The 23596-nt window shown below is 40.3% G+C and overlaps 2 protein-coding genes across 23 annotated transcripts in view; one reads left to right on the top strand and one right to left on the bottom strand.

The window, feature by feature from the left end:
• Window positions 1-23596, top strand: part of PPP6R3 (protein phosphatase 6 regulatory subunit 3) — a 129944-nt gene that overhangs the window by 18346 nt on the left and 88002 nt on the right. For 13 of the 22 annotated variants that reach the window (XM_057553735.1, XM_057553733.1, XM_057553747.1 and 10 more), the window contains one exon: window positions 3468-3565. The exons of 4 other annotated variants lie outside the window; for them this stretch is intronic. In XM_057553735.1, the coding sequence (XP_057409718.1) occupies window positions 3518-3565 (48 nt within the window). In that variant the 5' untranslated portion in view covers window positions 3468-3517. Of the gene's footprint in view, window positions 1-3467; window positions 3566-21099; window positions 21253-23596 lie in introns of those variants that run through there. 5 more of the 22 variants (XM_057553739.1, XM_057553736.1, XM_057553738.1 and 2 more) reach the window with 3 other exon arrangements.
• Window positions 415-801, bottom strand: LOC103010037 (nuclear nucleic acid-binding protein C1D-like). Its single transcript, XM_057553751.1, has one exon. The coding sequence runs from the start codon at window positions 799-801 to the stop codon at window positions 415-417; it is 387 nt and encodes a 128-aa protein (XP_057409734.1).

Here is a 23596-nt window from a genome sequence, read left to right as displayed (position 1 = left end):
TATGGAGTACATTTAAACCTTACAATGCTACATAATCATTGTCTATTTTGTGGAAAACAATAAAAATATGCACTATTATGTATAAAATAGATAATTAATGAAAACAGACCGTATAGCACAGGGAAATCCACTCAATGCTCTGGTGACCCAAATGGGAAGGAAATCCAAAAAAAGAGGGGATACATGTGTCAGTATAGCTGATTCACCCTGCTGCACAGCAGAAACCAACACAACATTGTAAAGCAACTACACTCCAATTAAAAAAAAAAAAAGTAAATTGAAAGAAAAAAGAAAGAAAAAGAATAAAATTCTTAACCACACACACAAAAAAATTATATACTTTTGGAATATGTGTACATCAAACCAAAAGGTTAATTTTTACTTTTTCCTTTATTGGCAACTTTGGGTGCATTTTTAGGTTTTGGTTCCCAGAGGGCATTTATTACAACGCCCTCTTGAAGCCACGCCTCTGTCCAGGTCGCCAGCCTTTTTCTTGTCTGTTATTTCCTTGACTCTGTTCGTGTATACGCTGATTCTTTCCAGTTCCTGCTTTACTGGATGTTCCTTAGGATTGACTCCCTGAGTTACCAGATAAACCCAAAACATTGAATTTAATGAGTAAGCAGAAACTAAATCCACTTTTGCTTGTTCAGGTGGGTCCAACTTCTGCAACAACTCATTTCTAGAAACAGGCGTCATGGTCTTCAGCATCTCATCCACAGCACCAGTGGAATTCTCAAATGTTGATAAATATTCATGAATTTCTCCTGGATAGTCTTCATTAATTTCTTCACCTGCCATTATTGTCAACTCTCAGGCCTTCCACTCCTGCCTCCCAGAAAGCAGTTGGCAGCGGTGACGTCAGTGGCGCACCGGCTCTGCCCACAGCGAGCAGCGCTCTCCAATGACCTCACTAATCTTTTTAATGTCTCTGTAGTTTTCCTTTTTCTAAAACGAAATATAGTAGGAAACATGCAGCATTGTAGACTTTTTAGACTGGCTTATTTCGTTTAGTAATATACATTTAAGGTTCCTCCATGTCTTTTCAAGCCTTGAGAGCTCATTTCTTTTTAGTGCTGAGTAATGTTCCATTGTTTGGTTGTACCAGTCTATGCACTCACCTACTGAAGGACATCTTGGTTGCCTTCGAGTTTTGGCAGTTATGAAAAAGCTGCTGTAAACATCTGTGTGCAGGTTTTTGTGTGAACATAAGTTTTCAGTTCGTTTGAGTAAATATCAAGGAGCATGATTGGTCTCATAGAATGAGTTAGGAAGTATTCCTTCTGTTTCTGTCTTTTGGAAGAGATGATAGAGAATTGGTATAATTTTTTCTTTAAATGTTCGGTAGAATTCATCAGTAAACCCATTTGGACGTGATACTTTCTGTTTTAGGTTATTAATAATTGATTCAATTTCTTTAATAGATGTGTAGACCTATTCAAACTGTCTATTCTTATGTGAGTTGTGACAGATTGTATCTGTTAAGGAGTAGATTGTATCTGTCAAGGAGTTGGTCCATTTCATCTAGGTTATCAAATCTGCGGCTATAGAGTTGTTCATAATATTCTTTTATTATCCTTTTATTGTATATGGGATCTGTAGTGATTCCCCTCTTTCATTTCTGATATTAGCAGTTTAGGTCTTCTTTCTTCCTTAGTCTGGAAAAAGTCTTACGAGTTTTATTGATTTTTTGTTGTTGTTGTTTTTGAAGAATCAGCTTTTGGTTTTGTTGACTTCCTCTACTGATTTCTTGTTTTAAAATTCTTTTATGCCCTAATTTTTATTATTTCAATTTTCTGCGTAGTTTGGAATTAATTTGCTCTTCTTTATCTAGTTTTCTAAGGTGAAAGCTTAGATTATTGATTTTAGATGTCTTTTAATATATGCTTTCAATTCTATAAATTTTAATCTAAGCACTGTTTTTGCTGCATCCCCCAAAGTTTTTAGTAAGTTGTATTTTCATTTTGTTCAGACATTTTTAAAGTTTCTCTTGAGATTTTTTTGTCTTTGATCCATGTGTTATTTAGAAGTGTAATGTGTAATCTTCAAGTACTTTGGGTTTTTCCAGCTATCTTTCTGTTGCTGATTTCTAGTTTAATTGCATTGTGGTCTAAGGGCAGACACTGTATGATTTCTGTTCTTAATTTGTTAAGGTGTATTTCATAGAACGTGGTCCATCTTGGTGTGTATTCCATGTGTGTTTGAGAAGAATGTGTGATTTGCTACTGCTGGATGAATTAGTCCATACATGTCAATTATATACAGTTGATTGATGGTGCTGTTGAGTTCAGTTGTGTCTTTATTGATTTTCTGCTTGCTGGATTTGTCCATTTCTGATAGAGGAGTGTTAAAGTCCCCAATTATAATAGTAAATTCATCTATTTTTCCTTGCAGTTTTATCCGTTTTTGACTCGTATTTTGATGCTGTTGTTAGCTGCATAACATTAAGGATTGTTATGTCTTCTTGGAGTATTGACCCCCTTTTCATTTTGTAATAACTCTTCTTATCACTGACAACTTTCTTTGCTCTGAAGTCTTCTCTGTCTGAAATTAATATAGCCACTCCCAGTTTGTTTTAATTAGTGTTAGTATGGTCTGGCTCTTTCCCTTTACTCTTAACCTATATGTGTCTTTGAATTTAAAGTGGGTTTCTTGTAGACAACATATGATATGCCCGGGTGTAGGTTTTTGTTTTTGTTTTTTGGCATTTATCCTGCTTGGTGTTCCCTGAGATAACTGGATCTGTGGTTTGGTGTCCGACATTAATTTGGGGGAAATTCCCAGTCATTATTGCTTCAAATATTGTTTCTATTCCTTTTCTCTTTTCCTTCCGGTATTCCCATTGCATGTATGTTATACCTTTTGTAGTTGTTCCACAGCTCTTGGATAGTTTGCACACCGCACCCCCACCGCACCCGCCCCCCCCCCCCCCCCCAGTTTTTTTCCTCTTTGCTTTTCCATTTTGGAAGTTTCTAGTGTCATATCTTCAGGCTCAGTGTTTCTTTCCTCAGCTATGTCCAGTCTACTAATGAGCCTATCAGAGGCATTATTCATTTCTGTTACAGTATTTTTGGTCTGTAGCATTTCTTTTTGATTCTTTCTTAGAATTTTTATCTATTTGCATTATTTTATCCATTATTGCATGTTGTCTGCCTTTTCCATTAAAGCTCTTAGCTTACCTGGTCTGATAATTCCAGCATCTCTGGCATACATGACTGGTTCTGATGGTTGTTCAATCTCTTCAAACTTTTTTGTCTTTTTAGTATGCTTCGTAATCTTTTTTGAAAGGCAGACATGATGCACTGGTAAAAGGAACTGTGAAGAATAGACGTTTGGAAATGTAGTGGTAAAATGTCTGGGGAGGGGAAATGTTCTGTAGTGCTATGATTCAGTCTCAGTCTTTTGGTGAGCCTGTGCCCCTGAACTGTGAACTTCACCAGTGCTTCTCTGCTTTTTTCCTTTCTTAGGTGGTACAGGATGGCTAGAGTGGCCTGGAGTTGTGTACTTCCCTTTCCTCATGCGGAAGGTTAGAGGGGGCTGGAGTTGGATATTTCCCTTCCTCCAGGTAGGTTAGGTTCTGGTAAAACCTCAGTGGGTTAGGCTCTGGTAAAATAGTTTTTTTTTTGAAGGTGAGCTTTGTTAAGAACGGAATGTCCTGATATATTTAAAAAAAAAAAAAATAGAAAAGAAAATGTTCTTTTCCCCCTCCCAGAAACATGAGGGGAGGGGAAAAGTCTATTCACTCACCTACTGAAGGACATGTTGGTTGCTTCCACGTATTGGCAAGTATGGATAAAGCTGCCATAAACATCTGTGTGCAGGTTTTTGTGTGATCATAAGTTTTCAACTTCCTTGGGTAGATACCAAGGAGCACGATTGCTGGATTGTATGGTAAGAATGTGTTTAGTTTTGTAAGAAACTGCTAAACTGTCTTCCAAATGCCTGTACCATTTTGCACTTTCATCAGCAGTGATTGAGAGTTCCCGTCGCTCTACATCCTCACCAGCATTTGGTGTCAGTGTTTTGGACTTTGGCCATTCTAATTGGTGTGTAGTTGTGTCACATTGTTTTAATTTGCATGTTTTTGGTGATATAATGATGTGGATCACATCTTTGTTAATGACTGTATTTCAATGGATAGATAAAAGAACCTTAGTGCAGATAAAATCATTGTTATTCAGGCTCCATGTGTTTGTGGATGACCTGGATTGTTTATCCTGTGGTGGTCCCCACAGTGTCCTGTGACCTCTATATTTAGACATTTCTCTTTTTTTTTCTGTTATAAACTCTTTGGACATTGTTATATATAAGACTTTTTTACTCAGGATAAATACCTTAGTGTGAACTCATTAAAGCAGAGTAATTGGGTCAAGGAATGTATAGATTTTTAACACCCTTTGATATCTATGGCCAGAAAAATTACCCCAGTTTATGCTTTTATCAGCCGTTCTAGCCAGTTTTATATTAATGTATATTTAAAATCTTTTTTATTAGGGGAAAATTTTAACGCACACAAATAGAGAATAGTGTAATGAGCCCTCAGGTACTCAGCTCCAACAACCATAAACCCAAGGCCAGTCCTGCCCTACTTACTCCTTCAATCCCCACTTCTCTCCTGGATTGTTACTATTTTAAAACTCTATTGAATTGTAATAGAAATATAGAAGAGTACACATCATAAGTGAAATTTTCAAAGTCTGAAACCCACTTGGGTAATTGGGTCCCAGGTATCTCCTTTGTCCCCTTTCAGTCATACCCTCCTCTCTCCCGAGGGCAGCCAGTATCCTGATACTTAACTGCATTAAGTTTTGTTCCTTAAATAAATAGAATCTTATGGTATGTTCACTTGTGTCTGAGTTTTTCTCTTGACATTGTGTGTGAGATTGTTGGGGATATACCTAGAAGTGAAATTGCTAGCTTGTAGAGGTGTGCGTATATTCCATTTTGGAAAACTGTGGCTGCATCTGCTAAAGTGGCTGTGCCAGATTACACTTCCCCCAGCAGTGCGTGATGTTCCGCTTACTCCATACTGTCTTTAGTAGCGTGTATCTTTCTTTCATGCTTTTCATTTTAGCTACACCCCTAGCTGTGTAGTGATACCTTACAGGAGTTTTAATTTGCACTAGTGAAGTGAAGCACCTTTTCATGCTTTTTTTGGTTGTTTAGTTATCCTTTTTCATTTTTATCTTTTTAAAATTTTATTGAAGTATAGTTGATTTACAATGTTGTGTTAATTTCTGCTGCACAACAAAGTGACTCAGTTATACATACATATATACACATACACACACATTCTTTTTCTTTTCATTCATTCATTCATCATTCATTTATTTATTTTTGGCCACGCCACGTGGCATGTGGGATCTTAGTTCCCCTACCGGGGATTTTTTTTTTAATTAATTAATTAATTTATTTATTTATTTTTGGCTGTGTTGGGTCTCCGTTTCTATGCGAGTGCTTTCTCCAGATGCGGCGAGCGGGGGACACTCTTCATCGCGGTGCACGGGCCTCTCACTGTCGCGGCCTCTCTTGTTTTGGAGCACAGGCTCCAGACACGCAGGCTCAGTAGTTGTGGCTCATGGGCCTAGTTGCTCTGCAGCATGTGGGATCTTCCCAGACCAGGGCTCGAACCCGTGTCCCCTGCATTGGCAGGCAGATTCTCAACCACTGCACCACCAGGGAAGCCCCCCGCTACCGGGGATTGAACCTGTGCCCCCTGCAGTGAGAGCACGGAGTCTTAACCACTGGACCGCCAGAGAAATCCCAATATATACATTCTTTTTAATATTCTTTTCCATTATGGTTTATCACAGATTATTGAATATAGTTCCCTGTGCTATACGGTAAGACCTTGTTGTTTATCCATCTTATATACAATATTTTGCATCTGCTAATCCCAAACTCTCAATCCTTCCCTTCCCCAACCCCCTAGTTATTCTTTTTTAATGAAGAGTAATATTTGTCTCCTTTTCTTTTGTCTATTGCATTATCTGTTTTATCGTATCAACTCTCTGTTGCTTCATAGCAATTATCCCCAAACTTAGTGGTTTATAACAACAGTAAACATTTTTTATCTCATAGTTTTTGTGGGTTAGGAACTTGGGAGCGACTTGGCTGGGCCATTTGGCTTGGGTGTCATCAGCCTCTGAAGGCTTGACTGGAGTTGGAGGATCCTTCCCAAGGTGGCTCATTCGCATGCCTGGCAGGTTAGTCCCGGCTGTCAGTGGGAGGCCACAGTTCCTTTTCATGTAGGCGTTTGACAGGATTGCCTAAGTGTCCTGTCCTCGGGACATGGTGACTGACTTCCCCCTGAGAGAGTGATTTGAGAGAAATAGCACCAAGTGGAAGCTATCATTTTTATGACACAACCTCAAAAGTCTCATGGCATTTAATTTTGCCATATTCTGTTTGTTAGAAGAGACTCACTACATCGTCCCACCTTGGGGAGTTAAGTTCCCTTTTTGAAAGGAGTGTCAAAGAATTTGTGGACATATCTTCAAACACAACACTTGGTAGGGTTTCTTTTATTCTGGATATGAATCTTTCAGGAGATACGAACATGGTGAATATCTCTGCCTACTCTGTGGGTTGTCATTGTGTCTTTGGAGGAAGAGGAGTTCATGTAATTCAGTTGATTGATTTTTCCTTTATGGCTAGCCCCTTACATATTACTTTGAAGAAAATCCCAAAATGGTTATCTTGTTTCTTCTGTAAATATGTCAGTATAGATCTTTCAAAAATAAACACTTTTTTTTGTTTTAACCATAACATAAGCACAAAACTATAACATCTAAATAAAACTCCCACAAAGCAGTTGCTTGATACTATCCTTTACCTAGTCGGAGTTGAAATTTCCAGTTGTCTCAAATGTCATAATTTTTATATATACAGTTTTCTAATTTTGGCAAATCAGGATCCAAATAAGGTCTACCAGTTAAAACAATTCCCCCTACCTCACTTTCCATCTGTTTGTGGAAGACCTCGATTTTTTTTGTCTTGTAGTATCCCCACAGTGTCGTCTGCCTGGTAAGCAGGTAGTTGTAAGTTTCTCTGTTTGGGCGTAAACTTCCCTGCAGTCTCGCTTGTGTGTCTTCTTTGGTTGTGATCTGTCTCTGGAGGTTGAATGTGGACCCAAATTGAAATTTTTAAAGGGCTTCCAACCTAAATCACATTGAAATCCGTTCAGATTATAGTTCTAGACTTAAAATGTAATAATGTTTGTTTTGAAATGTACTCTGTGTGTTTGTGAGGCCATCTGAGAGTGCATTTTTTGTTTCTTTAGAAGACCCCACACTGACTGTAAGCCTTGCCCTCTTGAAGATACCACACCCTCTCTGGTAGTTTAAATGTTGCAGGGCATAACATAAGGTGGTGTGATACTTTTTGCAAAGCCCCACCTCCCAGATTTTTTGTTTTGTTTTGTTTTGTTTTTTCACTTGACATATAGTTGGTATAACAATATTATGTTAATTTCAGGTGTACAGCATAGTGATTGGACATTTAAATACATTACAAGATGATCACTACCTAAATCTTATTAATTAGACTTTCCATGTTAACCGTCTACTTTTTTTTTTTTTTCCTCCTTGTACTGTCCACTAGCTTTCCTTCTCTCATGGCTGATTTTTTGAGTTATGATGACTAGGTTTTAAGGGTTGGATGACTCAAAATCTTTTTAGGCCACCTTAAATTTCCAGTCTTCCCCAGTTTCTGACTTTCCCTTCTAACAGAAAATTTAGCACCGAAAAATTACAAAAATTAATGACATAATTAGGATGAATGTTAGAGAAGCAGATAAAGTATTTCTTAAAATTCACGTATGTGTAAAGTTTCAACTTAGTTTTCTTAACAATTCTGAAACCGATTACTGGGATTAGAAGGAGCTGGGCAGGTAGATGGAGGTCGTCACTTGATCTGTGTTGTTTCAATAGTTCAGAAGAATGTATTTGTGTATTATTTGTATAAATTCAAATGATGATTTACTGTAAGAACGCAAAATATGAAAAACAAAGAAGGCCTTTCTCTGACTCCATGTTGTGGGTTTCCTCAATGAAAGGGTGACTGGGTGCAGTGAGCCTGCCGCAGCGCCAGCCAGAAGTCAGGACACCTGGCTCTGGTGTGCTCTGCAGAGCAGGTCTCAGTATACATTTGTTGAATTAAAAAAAAAAGTTGTTTTAATACACATTGTACTTCATTTATTTTTTAAAATTTATTTTATTTATTATCATTTATTTTTGGCTGTGTTGGGCCTTCGTTGCTGCGCGCAGGGGCTACTCTTTGTTGCGGTGCGCAGGCTTCTCATTGCGGCGGCTTCTCTTGTTGTGGAGCACGGGCTCTAGGCGCGCGGGCTTCAGTAGTTGTGGCTCACGGGCTCTAGAGCGCAGGCTCAGTAGTTGTGGCGCACGGGCTTAGTTGCTCCACGGCATGTGGGATCATTCCGGACCAGGGCTCAAACCCATGTCCCCTGTATTGGCAGGCGGATTCCTAACCATTGCGCCACCAGGGAAGCCCAAATTGTACTTTAAAAGTGTGGTTCAACTTCAAGTAAGAGCTAAATTTTCAGTGTTTTGTTTTTAAATGAGTGTACGTAAAGGATACCGATTGTTGACCATAATTCTTTCAGCAAATATCTGGGTGCCTGCCCAGTGCCAGGCCTGGTGCTTTCAATGCTTTGGTCACACGTGGTTTAAAAAGATGGCATGCTGGTGCCCTCAGTGAATCAGGACAGTGTCTCAATAGAGATACAGTGCAAGCTACATATGTAATCATAAATTTTCTAGTGGCCTCATGAAAAGGAAACAGGTAAAATTAATTTTAATGTATTTTATTTAACCCAGTAATACAAAACATTGTCAGTTCAGCATGTCATATAAAATTATTAATGAGATATTTTCACTTCTTTCTTTTGTACTAAGTCTTTGAAGTCAAGTGTATGTTTTACACATACATACTTCTCAGTTCGAACTAGCTGTGTTCCACGCGCTTAGAAGCCTTATGTGGCTGCCGCAGTGGACCGCATAGATCAGATTATCCTCATTGTTATCATCACTCGCATGGAGTGGCAGAGGACACTGACTGGGAACGCAGGAAACGGTGGCTTAAAGGGGCCAGAGGAGATGCAGGAGGTGAATTAGGAAGCTGTTCTTATCCTCCGGGTGGTGGCAGAGGAAGGTGAAGAAGGGGAGATACCCAGAAGATGGAGTTGACAAAATTTTGATGAATTGGATATTGGGAGGGAAAAGAGGAGCCAGGCTCTGTTCTTTTACAACTGGGGTGTGCCTTTTCTGGGACAGGGAGAACTTAGTGAGGAAAGAGTTTGGTTGGTGGTCAGTGTATGATAGAGAGCAAAAACCCGTTTAGGAGATACTAAATTTAATGTGCTCGCAAGACATCCAAGGGGAAATGTCTGCTAATAGTTGGGTACCTGTGTTTGAAGTGCAGAGATGGCCTTAATTGGTTTTATAAATTTGAATCTCAACTGTGTTTACAGAGGTATATTTTAAAACCCGTGGTGGGCTTCCCTGGTGGCACAGTGGTTGAGAATCCGCCTGCCAATGCAGGGGACACGGGTTCGAGCCCTGGTCTGGGAAGATCCCACATGCCGCGGAGCAACTAGGCCCGTGAGCCACAATTACTGAGCCTGCGCGTCTGGAGCCTGTGCTCCGCAACAAGAGAGGCCGCGACAGTGAGAGGCGCACGCACCGCGATGAAGAGTGGCCCCCACTTGCCGCAACTAGAGAAAGCCCTAGCACAGAAACGAAGACCCAACACAGCCAAAAATAAATAAATAAATAAAATTAAAAAAAAAAAAACCCGTGGAAACGGCTTCATTTATTCAACAAAACCTTTTTTTTTTTTAAGGTCTCCCCAGGCCTCGTTTCAGTTGCTTCGGCAACAGGGTGAGTAGAAGACATGGAAGCGGACACCCCAGCCAGTGTAGTCCGCTGGGGAGAGTGTACCTAGGTAGTGTCCACAGTCTGAACCCTGTGGGAACCTCTGCCTCGGAGGAGACTGAGAGGTAGCCAGTGAGAAAACAAGGCAGGTGTGATCTCAAAGAAGCCAAGTGAGGAGAAGGTGCCAGTAAGGAGGGTCTCCTGGTGAACAGTACTGAATGCTCCCGAGAGCAAGGTTGAGAGGAGGACAGAAGAGTTTCACTTAGATTTAGCCCCATCTGGAGGTCACTGGTGACTTGAAAAGGCAGTTTCAGTTGAGTGGTACAGATAGACACCAGATTGGAATGAGCTGAAGAGGGAATGCTTTGAGACAAAGGGCTCCTTTTCTTACTTTTAAATAACCACTACAAACCATTGAGAAGACAGGCCCAGTAGAAAAATGAACAAAGGATATAAACAGACAGTTGGCAGAAAAGTGAAGTATAAATGGCTCTTAGACATGAACAGTGCTCTTAAGAGAAAAAGACATTGTTGGGCAAGGGTGTGAGGAACCAGGCATACATACCTCCATTGGTGGTGGGAATGTGGATAGCCATGACCTCCAATGGCTATTGTGCAGCTAATTAGAAATGAACATTATTTAATCCAGCAGTTCCACTTCTGGGAACCTTGGCGTTTCTTGGTGATAGTGAAAATTGAAAACTAAATCGTCCATCAGTGGTGGCCTGGTTAAATCAACTGTAGTGTAAAGGAAAGTCGGTATCAGCCAAAACTTGTTTTATTTTTTGGCTGCGTTGGGTCTTCGCTGCTGTGCGTGGGCTTTCTATAGTTGTGGCGAGTGGGGGCTACTGTTCGTTGTGGTGCGTGAGCTTCTCATTGCGGTGGCTTCTCTTGTTGCGGAGCACGGGCTCTAGGTGCGCGGGCTCAGTAGTTGTGGCTCGCGGGCTCTAGGGCGCAGGCTCAGTAGTTGTGGTGCCTGGGCTTAGTTGCTCTGCGGCATGTGGCATCTTCCCGGACCAGGGCTTGAACCTGCGACCCCTGCAGTGGCGGGAGGATTCTTAACCACTGTGCCACCAGGGAAGTCCTGCTAAAACATTTTATTCTTCAAAAAGTAGAATTTGGTTTTGTTTTTTCTACCATGCTATAAACCAGGGACTTGGAGAGTGATTCTTTCTCCCCATTTTAAAAGATTGAAAAAAATATCAGTGGGTCTGGTATAGGCACAGAAGGTATGTGAAAATATGCCTTTGAAGAGCGATGTTAAGCCTGTCATTCTCTCTTGACTTTCTGCCTTTTAACACACTTCACATGAATTATTAGTCTGTATTCCCGTCTCCACATACCTGTTAGGGTTCTTTTTAAAGGATCTTGTCCTGTTTTATATATGTTCTGAGTTGTATACCACAGGAAAGATGGGTATAACATATCTTACCAGCTTCATGGATGAATTCACACTCCAGTTTGCCTTATTGCATCTAAAAATAACCATAGTTCCTGTCGTGAGAGCATCGTTTTACTTGGTTTGGATCATTGATAAAGTAAGCAAGCATCTGATGTTGTCTGAGAAAGCTGGATGTAGCAATGGTGATGATACTGCAGCTGCCTGATGGAGGAGGAAGACTTCCTTTGTCCACCTTCTGTGAGGGAAGGGACAGTACAAACCTCTGTGCGCTGTATGTTCTCCTGCCACCTACGTTAACCTGGTTTTACTGATCTTCCTGCTTTGGAGAAAGCAGCGTGTTCACATATGGACTTAAAGCAAAAACAAAAAACTGGGTACACCCTAGTAGACCAAATCAGTCTCCCAGCAGAGTACATTGATATTGTAGTGGGTTGGCCAGAAAGTTCGGTTAGTGAATATGTTGTTCAATAAAGTTCTTCATGAAAATGAAAAATGTGTCTTTTATAGTTACTTAAAACCGAATGAACTTTTTGGCCAACCCAATATAACTTTAAATTCTCTGTCATTGGGACTCTCTACTTTAAGATCTTGTTTAAATTTAATTAATTTCGTTTAAGAGTTTGAGTCTGTGGTTATTCATTGATTCCTCTTTCTTCATTTCTTAGAGTATCCTGGTTTCACTTATATTTTATATTTCTTCTTAGAGCCACAGGGAAGAAGTAGTTGAGGGTTTGAAGCATCTTAAATGATAGTTTAGTCTACTCATCTCATTTTACAGATATGAAAACAGGCTCAGAGAGATGAGTTTACTTGCCCAAAGGTTGACTGAACTGAATCCGTATTCTCTTGGTCTTCCCCATTAAATGTGGTGAAGTGAGGAGTAACATGATACCCTTGTATCATCAGGGTGAGGTAACCTGCCATAACTTTGAGGTGGGTGTGTGGCTTTATATTTTTATTTTATTTCATTTTATTTTTTTGGAAAGATTTCTATTTTATGTATTTAGTTTTTGGCTGCATTGGGTCTTTGTTGCTACGTGCAGGCTTTCTCTAGTTGCGGTGAGCGGGAGCTACTCTTCGTTGCGGTGCGTGGGCTTCTCATTACGGTGGCCTCTCTTGTTGTGGAGCACGGGCTCTAGGTGCGTGGGCTTCACTAGTTGTGGCACGCGGGCTCTAGAGCTCAGGCTCAGTAGTTGTGGCGCACGGGCTTAGTTACTCCGCGGCATGTGGGATCCTCCTGGACCAGGGCTCGAACCTGTGTCCCCTGCATTGGCAGGCAGATTCCCAACCATTGTGCCACCAGGGAAGCCCGGGGTGTGTAGCTTTAATTACACTGCAACAGTTTTAATGAAGACTTTTTTTCCCTTTGGGTCCTAGTTGCGGCATGTGGGATCTTTGTTGCCTCATGTGGGATCTTTTTAGTTGTGGCGTGTGGTCAGGGATCTAGTTCCCTCACCAGGGATCGAACCCGGGCCCCCTGCATTGGGAGCACAGAGTCTTAGCCACTGGACTGCCAGGGAAGTCCCGAGACTTTGAATTTATATGCTGCACTAATTTATTTTTAGTCATGGAGACAATCTAATGGAACTCTCTTTACATTTTTTGGTTGAGAAAGTTGAAGCCTAGAGATGTGAACTTACCCAAAATTGTAGACCATAAACGTTTATTCTGTGCTTAGTTTTTAATGTGAGTCAGAGCAGTGCTGCCCAGTAAAATGGTATTCTTTGTCTGTGCTCAGTGTGGCTATTTAAATTAAAAGAAAATTGAAAATCCAGTTCCTTAGTCTTACTAGCCGCATCGCAGGTGCTCAGCGGCTGTGCGTGGCAGGTGGCTTACTGTATTGGACAGTGTAGGTCTAGAGCATTAACCTTAAAACAATTTTTTTCTGAGAACTTTAGAAGTGTTAGTGGTGGGCACCAAGAGTTAATGAGTATGATTAGAATTGCCAACTAGAAATCAGGTTTGTGTTTAAACGTAGGAGGAAAAAAATCACAGAGCTTGTGGCAGTGCTATAACCAGTTGTGACTTGGGCCCTTTCTTGGTTCATATTTCATCTGTTCTTTAGGACAGTAACCAAGAGCCTATATGAAGGGCTTTTCCTTTTCCATCTCTCAGGTATCTTGGTTTGCCAATTGAAAATCCCATCCTTGGGTTGAATTTTCAGTGATACATTCATTCATCTTCATGCTGCTTAGCATGTTTTCTAGTCTCTGTACTTCTATTTCACATATTAATCACTTGGTTACTAAGATGCCCTACAAAAAGTTTGATGTCTTTCTTGCTTTTGTACTCAGGATTATGGAAGTTTAAGTTTTTACATCAAATTAAGCTTGATATGTAACCATGGCTGAGCCAGCTAAGTATAGCTTTGGCGATTGGAATCGTGTAGTCTTTTGTACCATTGCTCTACATCTCTGCACACTGTTGTTGTTGTAACAGGCAGCATTGGATTTCTGGGCTTTACTTTGGATGCTAATTTACTAATTTATGATTTGGCTCCATTTTAATAGCGACTTAGATTGGGTTGGCTTTCATGTACGATGGCAGTGATTTGAGTGTCCATAAGGGTGCATAGCCGGACGATGACATAATCCAGTCAGGTGCCAAAGTTTTTACTTAGTCCTTTACGTACCTGATTTTGCTTTTAAAAGGCGGTAGTATGGATTTACCTTGGGTGTTTTATACTTTAAAAAGCAGTCTTTTTGCATTCTTGTCACAGTAATTTTTGATTAATGCTTTAGAAGCCTGTATTCTTGCCACAGCTTGTATTAAATTGATGGGTGTTTCTGAAGTTAGCTGATAGTTACATATATATCTGTGTGTATCTATGTATATATATATATAAAATACATACATATATATTGAAAGATGCCTCTGAAGTCATCCAAACGATGTTACTTACTTAGTTTGTTTCTCCCAATTATGAGTGTTTGTGTGCTCATTTTTGATGATTTTTGTGGTCAAAATATGGGGGATTTTTTTTTTTTTTTTTTAATTTACAGTGTGCTAGGCATTGAGGATAAAATGGTGAGCAAGACCTCATAGAGATGGAGTATCTTCCCATCTCATTATCTTGCATCTCTTTAGACTTGGGTGTTTTGAGCATGTGTGAGCACACTTGCAGAGATAGGATCATTGAGATCCACATTAAAATGATACTCTGATTGAGCTGGCCTACCTTAGGGCTCCCTGATGTTAATAAGAGTAGACTTGCTTCCTTTTGTGGGTCCAGGCTCTAGGCTGTATCACCTGTCTGTAACTGAGAGGTTGTCTTTAGTTGTGTATGATATGTGACACAAGGAGAAAATATTTTCTTGCATGTTATGTAATAGCTACGGCTTCCTCTTGTCAATTTGCATTTGTCAAGAGTATCATGGAATTTATGGTAAAAAGTCATATGAGAGCACAGGGAGCAAGTTATTATTCCATTTTCCCCAAAGTGAGTCTTTAAAAAATAAATAAATAAATTGAGTGTTCATGTAAGGGTTATTTGGAGTGTCCTTTCTTATTATTCTCAATGAGAAAATAGAAATAATACCTAAGAGGTTTGAGAAGCATGCGTATAATGCTGGCACAAAGGGTTTGTAAGGGTAGACGTTCATTCTTGCTATTCTTGAGTTCTGTGACTAAGCAAGTACATATTTAGATACTCTTTAGCTGAGAATCTGTTCCTTTGCTGTTTTAGGCTAAACCAGCCCTCATTCTTGATTGATATTTTTATAATTATGTTCTTACATTCTCTTCATTGGCCTTAATCAGAGTCAGTAGTATTGGAAAGAGGAGACCCTTTGTGAGAGAGTTATGTTATATGGTTATTGAGGAAAATGTGGCTCCTTTAAGGAATGATTGGCAAAAATAAATACAAAAGTAAAAGTATATTATCTTTAAAAAAAATCTTGTTTTCCTTTTTTGAGGGGGCCCCTCTGGATCCATTTCCTCTGAAAGAATAATCTAATGATCAACTGCTATAGCCTGAATGTTTGTTTCCCCTCTAACATTCATATGTTGAAACCTAATCCTCAGTGTGATGGTGTTGGGAAGTGAGGCCTTTGGGGGGTGATGCGGTGTGAGAGTGGAGCCCTAATGATTGGGATTGGTGATCCCAGAGAGTTCCCTCATCCCTTTCTGCCATGTGAGGACACAGAAAAGGCTGTGGTCTATGAACCAGGAAGGGGGTCCTCACCAGGCACTACAGATGCTGTGATCTTGGACTTCCCAGCCTATAGCAGTGTGAGAAGTAAATTTCTGTTGTTTGTAAGTCATCCAACATATGGTATTCTGTTATAGCAGCCCGAATGCACTATGACGTCAACTAGTAAACTATGTGTTATATTCTTTATTAGCAAATCTGTATTTTTCCTCCTTCAGCTTGTATGACATTGTGCTGTTGCTCCCGCTGCCTTTCAGTAGTCTGCTCTCTAGCCATGCCCCTTTCTCGTTTTTGTCCTTTAATCATGATGTAAAACTTGTGGTTTCCTAGTAATTTAATACGAGGGGAGAATTCCTCCTTTTTCAGTTTCTGTATTCTTTGGGAAGAACTTTTCATCATCCTTATGGATTCCACCATCATCTGTATATTTTAACTTTTAACACAAACATTTGTTTCCAGCTTAGTTAGTTTTTTTCCAGTGGGCTCATGTCATAGTTTGTCTGGATACTGTCAGTTCAGTTCATTCCAGGCCAGGATCAGGAACTCTTTTGTCTTCATTTCTAAAACAGTGCTTTTCTCATTTCTCCTTCACCATCAGCACCCTCTTGGGACCCACAGGCTTAAAGCAGAATTTTTTTTTCCCATTTTACTTCTCTCTCCATTTATTATTTAACCAAGTCCTGCTTCATTCTTTCTGTAATTTAATTTGCCATTGTCCATGGCCACTGGCACCACATTTAAAGCTTTGATTACTTTATTTTTATATTAGATTCATAAATGTATTGAAAGAGGAAGAAAGTTTAGAGTTAACTTAGTCCAGCTCCTTTATTTTGTAGATGAAGAAATGGATACTCAGATCAAATGACTTGCCTTAGGTCACACAACTAATGAGTAGCTGATGTTATAGTTCTCTGGTCTCAACATTTAATACTCCCTCCCAGTCTAGCATTCTTCTTAAAATTTTATTTGAAAAAAAATTTTGTCACTTTTGCGTATCTCCAGTTAAGGGTGAGCTAGCTTTAGGAGGTTGGATAAGATGACAGCACTTTTTAGCCACCCCTCCCTCTTTCCCCCTTCCCTGAAGGCGACTATATTACTTAGAACTCTTTTAGCCAGTTAAAAAACACATATTTATCTCCATATGTCTGAAGAGCATACTGGAAGAGTTCATAATTACATGCATGCTTGCTGATTTTTTTAGCACATCTATTGATTTCCCTTTCTGAAAAGATATGGAAGATAAGGATTAGCTTACTCTTTTTCCCTCACTGCACCCTCTTCCCCACATTCTGTCTTCCCCATCTTTCCAATACAGTTCTATTGCAATTTTGGTTAAATCAATATTTATCCATTATTACTTGGGATGCTATTTATAGTGTCAAGTAGTAAATTACAAATACTTTTCCTAAACAACTTCTGGTTTTCCTTGGAAATGTTGTGTCAACTTTTTTTTTTTTTTTAATGTATCAATCACTAATTTAGCCTCACACTTTTAGCCAGTTACATGTTCAGGTATTCCATCAGCTTTATCTTTTTGAAGAAATTTTTACCTGCTCCAGACTGGACGGCTTGTCCTCCCTGCTGGGAACACAGTTGTCTGCTGGGACCCTGGGAGTTCATTTTGCCTCTCTCCTTCATTGAATTTCCTGTTTCTGTTTCTCTGTTGTTTTAGTGGAGCGCAGTCTCTAGTAGTTTTCTATGAGGAAGGGGTGTGGGAGGTAAGTTTTTTGAGACTTTCTGTGTACTCTTGATTGATAGTTTGGCTGGGTATAGACTTCTGGGTTGGAAGTCATTTTCCTAATGTATTAGTCTGCTAATTATTCTCAGTGCCCTTTTAAATAATATCCCTTTTTTAAAAATTTGATGGATACATTAACTTATCATTCTGAGGATAATTTTTTTAATGTACCCTTTTTCTTGTATAGTCTTTCCTCCATCCTGCATTTTTCTGTTTTGTTTTGCACTCTACGTTTCATGATAGAGGCTTTCCTGAGATGTTATCAGAACCCGTGGTTTTCGTTCACATTTAAAGTCGGGGTATATACACACACAACACAGAGTTGAGTCATATGAAATTGCCATTCTTTCTCAGCTTTGTTCACTATCTGTGAACATACTTAGTTCTCAGATCTTCATTTCTAAATCACACCCTCCACTAAAAGGAACCAGGGCTCCTTGGAGAAATGGGTGATTTTAGAGCTTGGGCAGAGAATGTACAGGATTAATCTAGAACATGTTGTTATGCAAGGAAATAAAGAAATACTCAAAAAACATGGAAAGCACACAGTCCTCTGCTTGAAGGGGTTCCCACTGGCCAAATCTGGGATAACTTGACAATCAGAATGAATGGTGATATTAATAAATAAAATAAGAATCCGTGAGTCCATACTGATAATGAATTAAAGAATGAATGGGAAAAAGGGAACATACCTTACTGGAGTTATAATGTCAACTGATAAGGGTAGAAGGAACAGTAGATTTACAAAATAAACATCATTTTATAACTGTCAGTAACAATTGATGAAGACAAGAATTGCCAGTGGATTCTAAAACTATTGGGTGAATGTTTTAAGAACATAATCTCAAAATATCTTCCTACAGATTATTTACTAGTTAATTACTAAGGGGAGACTGGTTATTTTACAGTGGAGAAATGAGGCAAATATCATCTTAACCAAGTGATCAAAATCCCAATAATGGGACACACAGACATTATCTTACTACTTATGTGATACTCTAGGAAAAACAAACCTCACTTACCACTTGTGTGGTAGTACTGCCAGATATTTATACCCTATATTCTTCAAAGATGCCAGTGAAAGACAGAGAATTGCTGAAGAACTGTTTCAGATGGAGACATGACAATTAGGTGTGATCCACGATCTGGATTGAGGTGAAAGGGGATTGCCGTAAGGGACGTTGTAGAGCAGTTGGCGGAATTGGAATGTGGACTATAGAGTCTATATGGGACAGTTAATGTGTTGCATTCCTGACTTTGACTGTGGTTGTGGAAGAGAATACCCTTGTTCTTAGGAAATACACAGCGAGCTATTTAAAGGTAAAGGATGTGATGGCTGCAGAAGATGGGTGGAAGAGCAAAAGTGACACAGTGGTTAGTTGTGAATCTAGGTGAAGGCTCTGTGGGAGCTTCTTGTACTGCTCTTGCAGCTGTCCTGCAAGTTTACAATGAAGACTTTTAAAGAAAAGATTGGAGTGAGGGTGGTTGATTGGAGCCCCCATTCACGGGTGGGGGCTCAGTGGCTGTGAACCTTTCAGCAGTGTGATGAGTTGAGCTCCTTTGGTTGGGAAGTCCCCAGTGTCAGGATTTTCAGGTGTTTGTTTCTTGAGGTCAGTGATTAGAAGACACTTTCAGTTTTCATCCTGGCTGGGAATGTCAGAGCCCAGTAGGAGAATCTGGCTGGGGGTGGGGTGGGCAGTTGAGTGGGCCTGTCTCTGCATCCTTTCTGCAGTTCACTCAGTCCCTCTGTTTCCACTGGCAGGCCCACCCTCAGCTGTGCTGGAGTCACCCTCCTTTTTGGCTTCCTCCTGTCATCTGATGGGGTTGGGAAGGGCAGAAGAAGGCAAGGAGATTTGGGAATCTAAGTGTTCATTAAATAGCTTTTTCAACCAATATTCCTTTTGCTCCCTAATTTTGTTGGTTCTTGGGATTATGTCTTTAAAAAGCAAGACAAAACAATCAAAACAGTTATTTTACTGTACTTTTAGAGGCATTTCAATGTGTGTTCAATATACATTCTTTACCCAGGAGTCCCAATACTGCATTTGTATACCATTTCATTCTGTTTTCTATCTTTTGATCTTGTTTCCCACATTTTCACACTTTAGAAAAAAACAGATTTCTTACCATCAATAGTATAGATCCACTCTTTCCCGTAATTAGTCTAAGGGAAAAGACTGAACAATTAAACAAAGACCTTTTTCCAGAAAAGTGGGTTATGTCTCAGCATACTTGTTACAACTTAATAAGCATCTGGATTTGTGATGCCCTGAACGGGTTGACAGCTGTCTTATCTTTTGGCTTCCCTGGATGGGAGTGTACAGCACAGTGAGGCAGGCAGGTTGGTACAACTCTGCTGGGAACCTGTGACTGACTGACTGGCTTGGAAGTGGGTAATCTTTTTTTTTTTTTTTTGGCTGCATTGGGTCCTCGTTGCTGCACGCGGGCTTTCTCTAGTTGCGGCGAGTGGGGGCTGCTTTTCGCTGCAGTGCGGGGGCTTCTCATTGTGGTGGCTTCTCTTGTTGCGGAGGGCGGGTTCTAGGCATGCGGGCTTCAGTAGTTGTGGCCCATGGGCTCAGTAGTTGTGGCTCGCAGGCTCAGTAGTTGTGCACGGGCTTCCTTGCTCTGCAGCATGTGGGATCTTCCCGGACCAGGGCTCGAACCCATGTCGCCTGCTTTAGTAGATGGATTCTTAACCACTGCACCACTAGGGAAGTCCAGAAGTGGGTGATCTTGGCTGGTGGGAGAAAAGATTGGATCAGTTGAGGGTCCTACAGCTACTCAGATTAAACGTCAAATGGGTGTGCGTGTGCGCAGGTGTGTGCATTTTGTGGAGTATATAACTTCATTGGATTTTTAAAGGGATCTGGAACCCCTAACACAGAGTGGTTGTGATGGGACTAGAATTACTTATGACATTTAGAAATGTACTCTTTACACTAACATGCTAAGTTGGTCATGTCTAAGGACTGTGGTGGCACATGATCTGTTCTTATGATTTAAAGCAAAAATTTAGGTGATCAATTAAGCACTTCTTAAAGTTTGTGTTTAGAAAACATTTCACTGGTAAAATGTTTTTTAGAATCAAATATTTTCTTCATTTCAAACTAGGTTTGTTACAGTTTTTGTTGATTCATTTTGTTTCTTTTAGCAAGTGGTTAGCATTGTTTCTATTTATTATCTTATTTGAGGGAAAATGTTGAGTTGATCACAATGTAGTGTGAATTTTGTGGAACAAAGGCATTAAATAAATGGCATTTATTTTGAGATGCCCTGTAGACTGCATCCTTATAGGATTTCTGATTGGTGTATTGTACATAGTTTGTGTCTTTTCCTGCAGTATTTAGTTATAAATGAAGTGCCTTGGAAGACAGTTTGAATTTATAGTCCTTTCATGTGAAGCATCTGGTTAATTCACATTAGAGACAGGGTTCGGCTACAGCTAGTCCTTAAGTGAACTTAATGTTCTGCTCATGGTTCCTAGTAAGTTACAGTTGTTTAAAGGTATTACACGGGGCTACTTGGGGACATTTAGAGGGAGATACTTCTAAAATTTGTTTTACTGTTTTAAAATATGGTGCCTTTGTACTTAACCCTGTGTTGAGTAAGAATATCATTGATGTTTTCATAAGACAAAGTTAAGCATATGTATTTTTTCTTATTTGCTCACTGATAGTGCTCTTACTGTATGTCTGTTTCTGGGTTACTGTTTTGTGTAGGATAAAAGCTTAGGGAGAGGGACGACAGTGCCTTTTTTCCTCGTGTCACATAGAAACAATTGCAGTTAGCTGGTACTTTTCAGTCCTCTGAGGTATAGTTGTGTGTGAACGGAGACCTTGAACCAGTATCTTTAATGGCAGCTCTCATCCGAACAAAAGAGAACATGTTGTCATTTTTGCTCTTTTTTTCTTTATAGGGGAACTTCTGTTTCATGTCCACCATCCCACTTTATTCTGCTAATCTGCTAATGCAGTAAATTGGAAGACAACTGTTGCCAGGATAACCTGTAATGGGCAAGGAGCCACAGAAAAGAAAACATTTCTTTTAATTTTTAAACTTGGTTTGAAAGGTAAGGTCACTAAGATTATGAGGAGTTTCCTTCCATGAGTTACATCAAGGAAAGAGTTTTCTGTCTTGAGACCCTGGAGTCTAGGTGGACCTGGTCTGGGTCATCACCAGGTACCACTTGGCTCTGTGGCGCTGTGGTATTTTTAGGAAGTTAAATAACAGCCTCTGTAGTTTGCTCTGGTATGTCGTAGAATCTGCAGCACCCATGGGATTCCCAGTTTCCAGGGGATGGGGGTTGGGGTGGGATTGAGCTGGGCCCTAAGGACCAGACAGGCCTAGCAAGCTGAAGTAGCATGCCAGAGAAAGACTGCTAGTAGAGACCCAGCTGCTGCTTCTAGGTCACCTGGCTGTGTGTGTGTGTGTGTGTGTGTGTGTGTGTGTGTGTGTGTGTGTGTGTGTGTGTGTGTGTGTGTGTGTGTGTGTGTGTGTGTGTGTGTGTGTGTGTGGCTTCTAGGTCACCTGGCTGTGTGTGTGTGTGTGTGTGTGTGTGTGTGTGGGCGCGAGAGAGAGAGATTTGTGTTTGTTTTATACCACCCAAAGGACATCTGGCTTCTAGCCAGCCATCTGACTCTTTTGAGTCTTAATTGCTATCATTTTGCAACTCTTTTTTTTTTTTTTTTTTTTTATAAATTTATTTTATTTATTTTTATTTTTGGCTGTGTTGGGTCTTCGTCGCTGCGGCGAGCAGGGGCTACTCTTCGTTGCGGTGTGCAGGCTTCTCATTGCAGTGGCTTCTCTTGTTGCAGAGCACGGGCTCTAGGCTCGCGGACTCAGTAGCTGTGGCTTGAGGGCTCTAGAGCACAGGCTCAGTAGTTGTGGCGCACGGGCTTAGTTGCTCCGCGGCATGTGGGATCTTCCCGGACCAGGGCTCAAACCCGTGTGCCCTGCAATGGCAGGCGGATTCTTAACCATTGCGCCACCAGGAAAGCCCCATTTTGCAACTCTTTACTGAATTTATTTATTTATTTTTGGCTGTGTTGGGTCTTCGTTGCTGTGCACAGGCTTTCTCTAGTTGTGGTGAATGGGGGCTACTCTTCACTGCGGCGCATGGGCTTCTCATTGCGGTGGCTTCTCTTGCTGTGGAGCACAAGCTCTAGGCACACGGGCTTCAGTAGTTGTGGCGCACACGCTCAGCAGTTGTGGCGCACGGGCTTAGTTGCTCTGCGGCATGTGGGATCTTCCAGGACCAGGGCTCGAACCCGTGTCCCCTGCATTGGCAGGCGGATTCTTAACCACTGTTTCACCAGGGAAGTCCCGAAAACTTTTAAGATTTGTTCTCTTAGCAACTTTCAAATATACAATACAGTATTATTAACTTTAGTCACCATGCTGTACATTCTATCCCATGACTTATTTATTTTGTAACTATAACTTTGTATCCCCTTCATCCATTTTGCCCACCCCCATCATACGATTTTATTATTCTGTGTATTTGATTTTATGCCTTCCAGGGCTCAGCTCTCTTTCCACCTTTTTTGTAAAACCTTTCTGTGTTGGTCCAGTCAGCCCCTTTGTGGTCATTCCTTTGTGAACTCTTAGAGTATATCATTAAATTATTTTAGGATTACTGTTTTTCCTTAAGTAGATTTTAAGCACTCCTGAGCAAGGAGTTTTCACTTCTACTTTATGTCTTTAGTACATTTTACGTAATAGGTGTCATTAATTGTTTGGTGGTAGGAGCTAAAATTTCAGAGGCATTTCTCAGGATAACAGTTTTAAAACTCTCTCTCCCTTTATTTCTCACGCGCTCTTTCTCTTGTTTGTTTTTGTTTTTCTTTGCCGATAGAGACTCTTAGCTTTGGTAGCTTATAAAACAATTCCTTACCTTTAACTATATTCTTTTTTCTTCTTGTACTCCCCTCTGCTCATTACCATGCTGTTCCACACTAGGGTGGGTGAACTCTTCTCTTAAGAAGTTACCCCAGAGGCTCCCAGTGTCCTATAATCAATGCCCGGTAGTTGAGAAGGATTCCCAAAGAGGTGCAGCATTGCAGGTATAAGGTCCTTTAGACCAGGGATCATCAAGCTCAACTTCTGTTGCAAAGGCCCAGAAAGTAAACGTTTGGGTTTTGTAGACCAAGAGGCAAAAAAGAGGATATTATGAAGGTACTTACATGACAAAAGAGAAATAAATTTTCCCAGATTTTATTGATGAAATTCAAAATCTAAGAATACTTGAGTTCAGCTTTCTGTGATACAGATCTATTAATGAGAAGAATGAAGTTCTTTTTCTAGGGGGATAACGTTTCATTTAAATGGCATTTGAAGGTAGAGTTCCCCTCTCATCAAAGTCTATTTGCAAATGTTCATCTAATCTATTAATGCTGATCCGTAGTGAGATTTTA

This window comes from Balaenoptera acutorostrata, chromosome 9 (genome assembly GCF_949987535.1).
Source record: "Balaenoptera acutorostrata chromosome 9, mBalAcu1.1, whole genome shotgun sequence".
NCBI classification, from domain to species: domain Eukaryota; kingdom Metazoa; phylum Chordata; class Mammalia; order Artiodactyla; family Balaenopteridae; genus Balaenoptera; species Balaenoptera acutorostrata.
This window is presented reverse-complemented; position numbering and strand designations above follow the sequence as displayed.

Bases quoted from the DNA above. Each gene is read 5' to 3' on its own strand.
- LOC103010037 (XM_057553751.1), bottom strand. From the start codon at position 801: ATGGCAGGTGAAGAAATTAATGAAGACTATCCAGGAGAAATTCATGAA.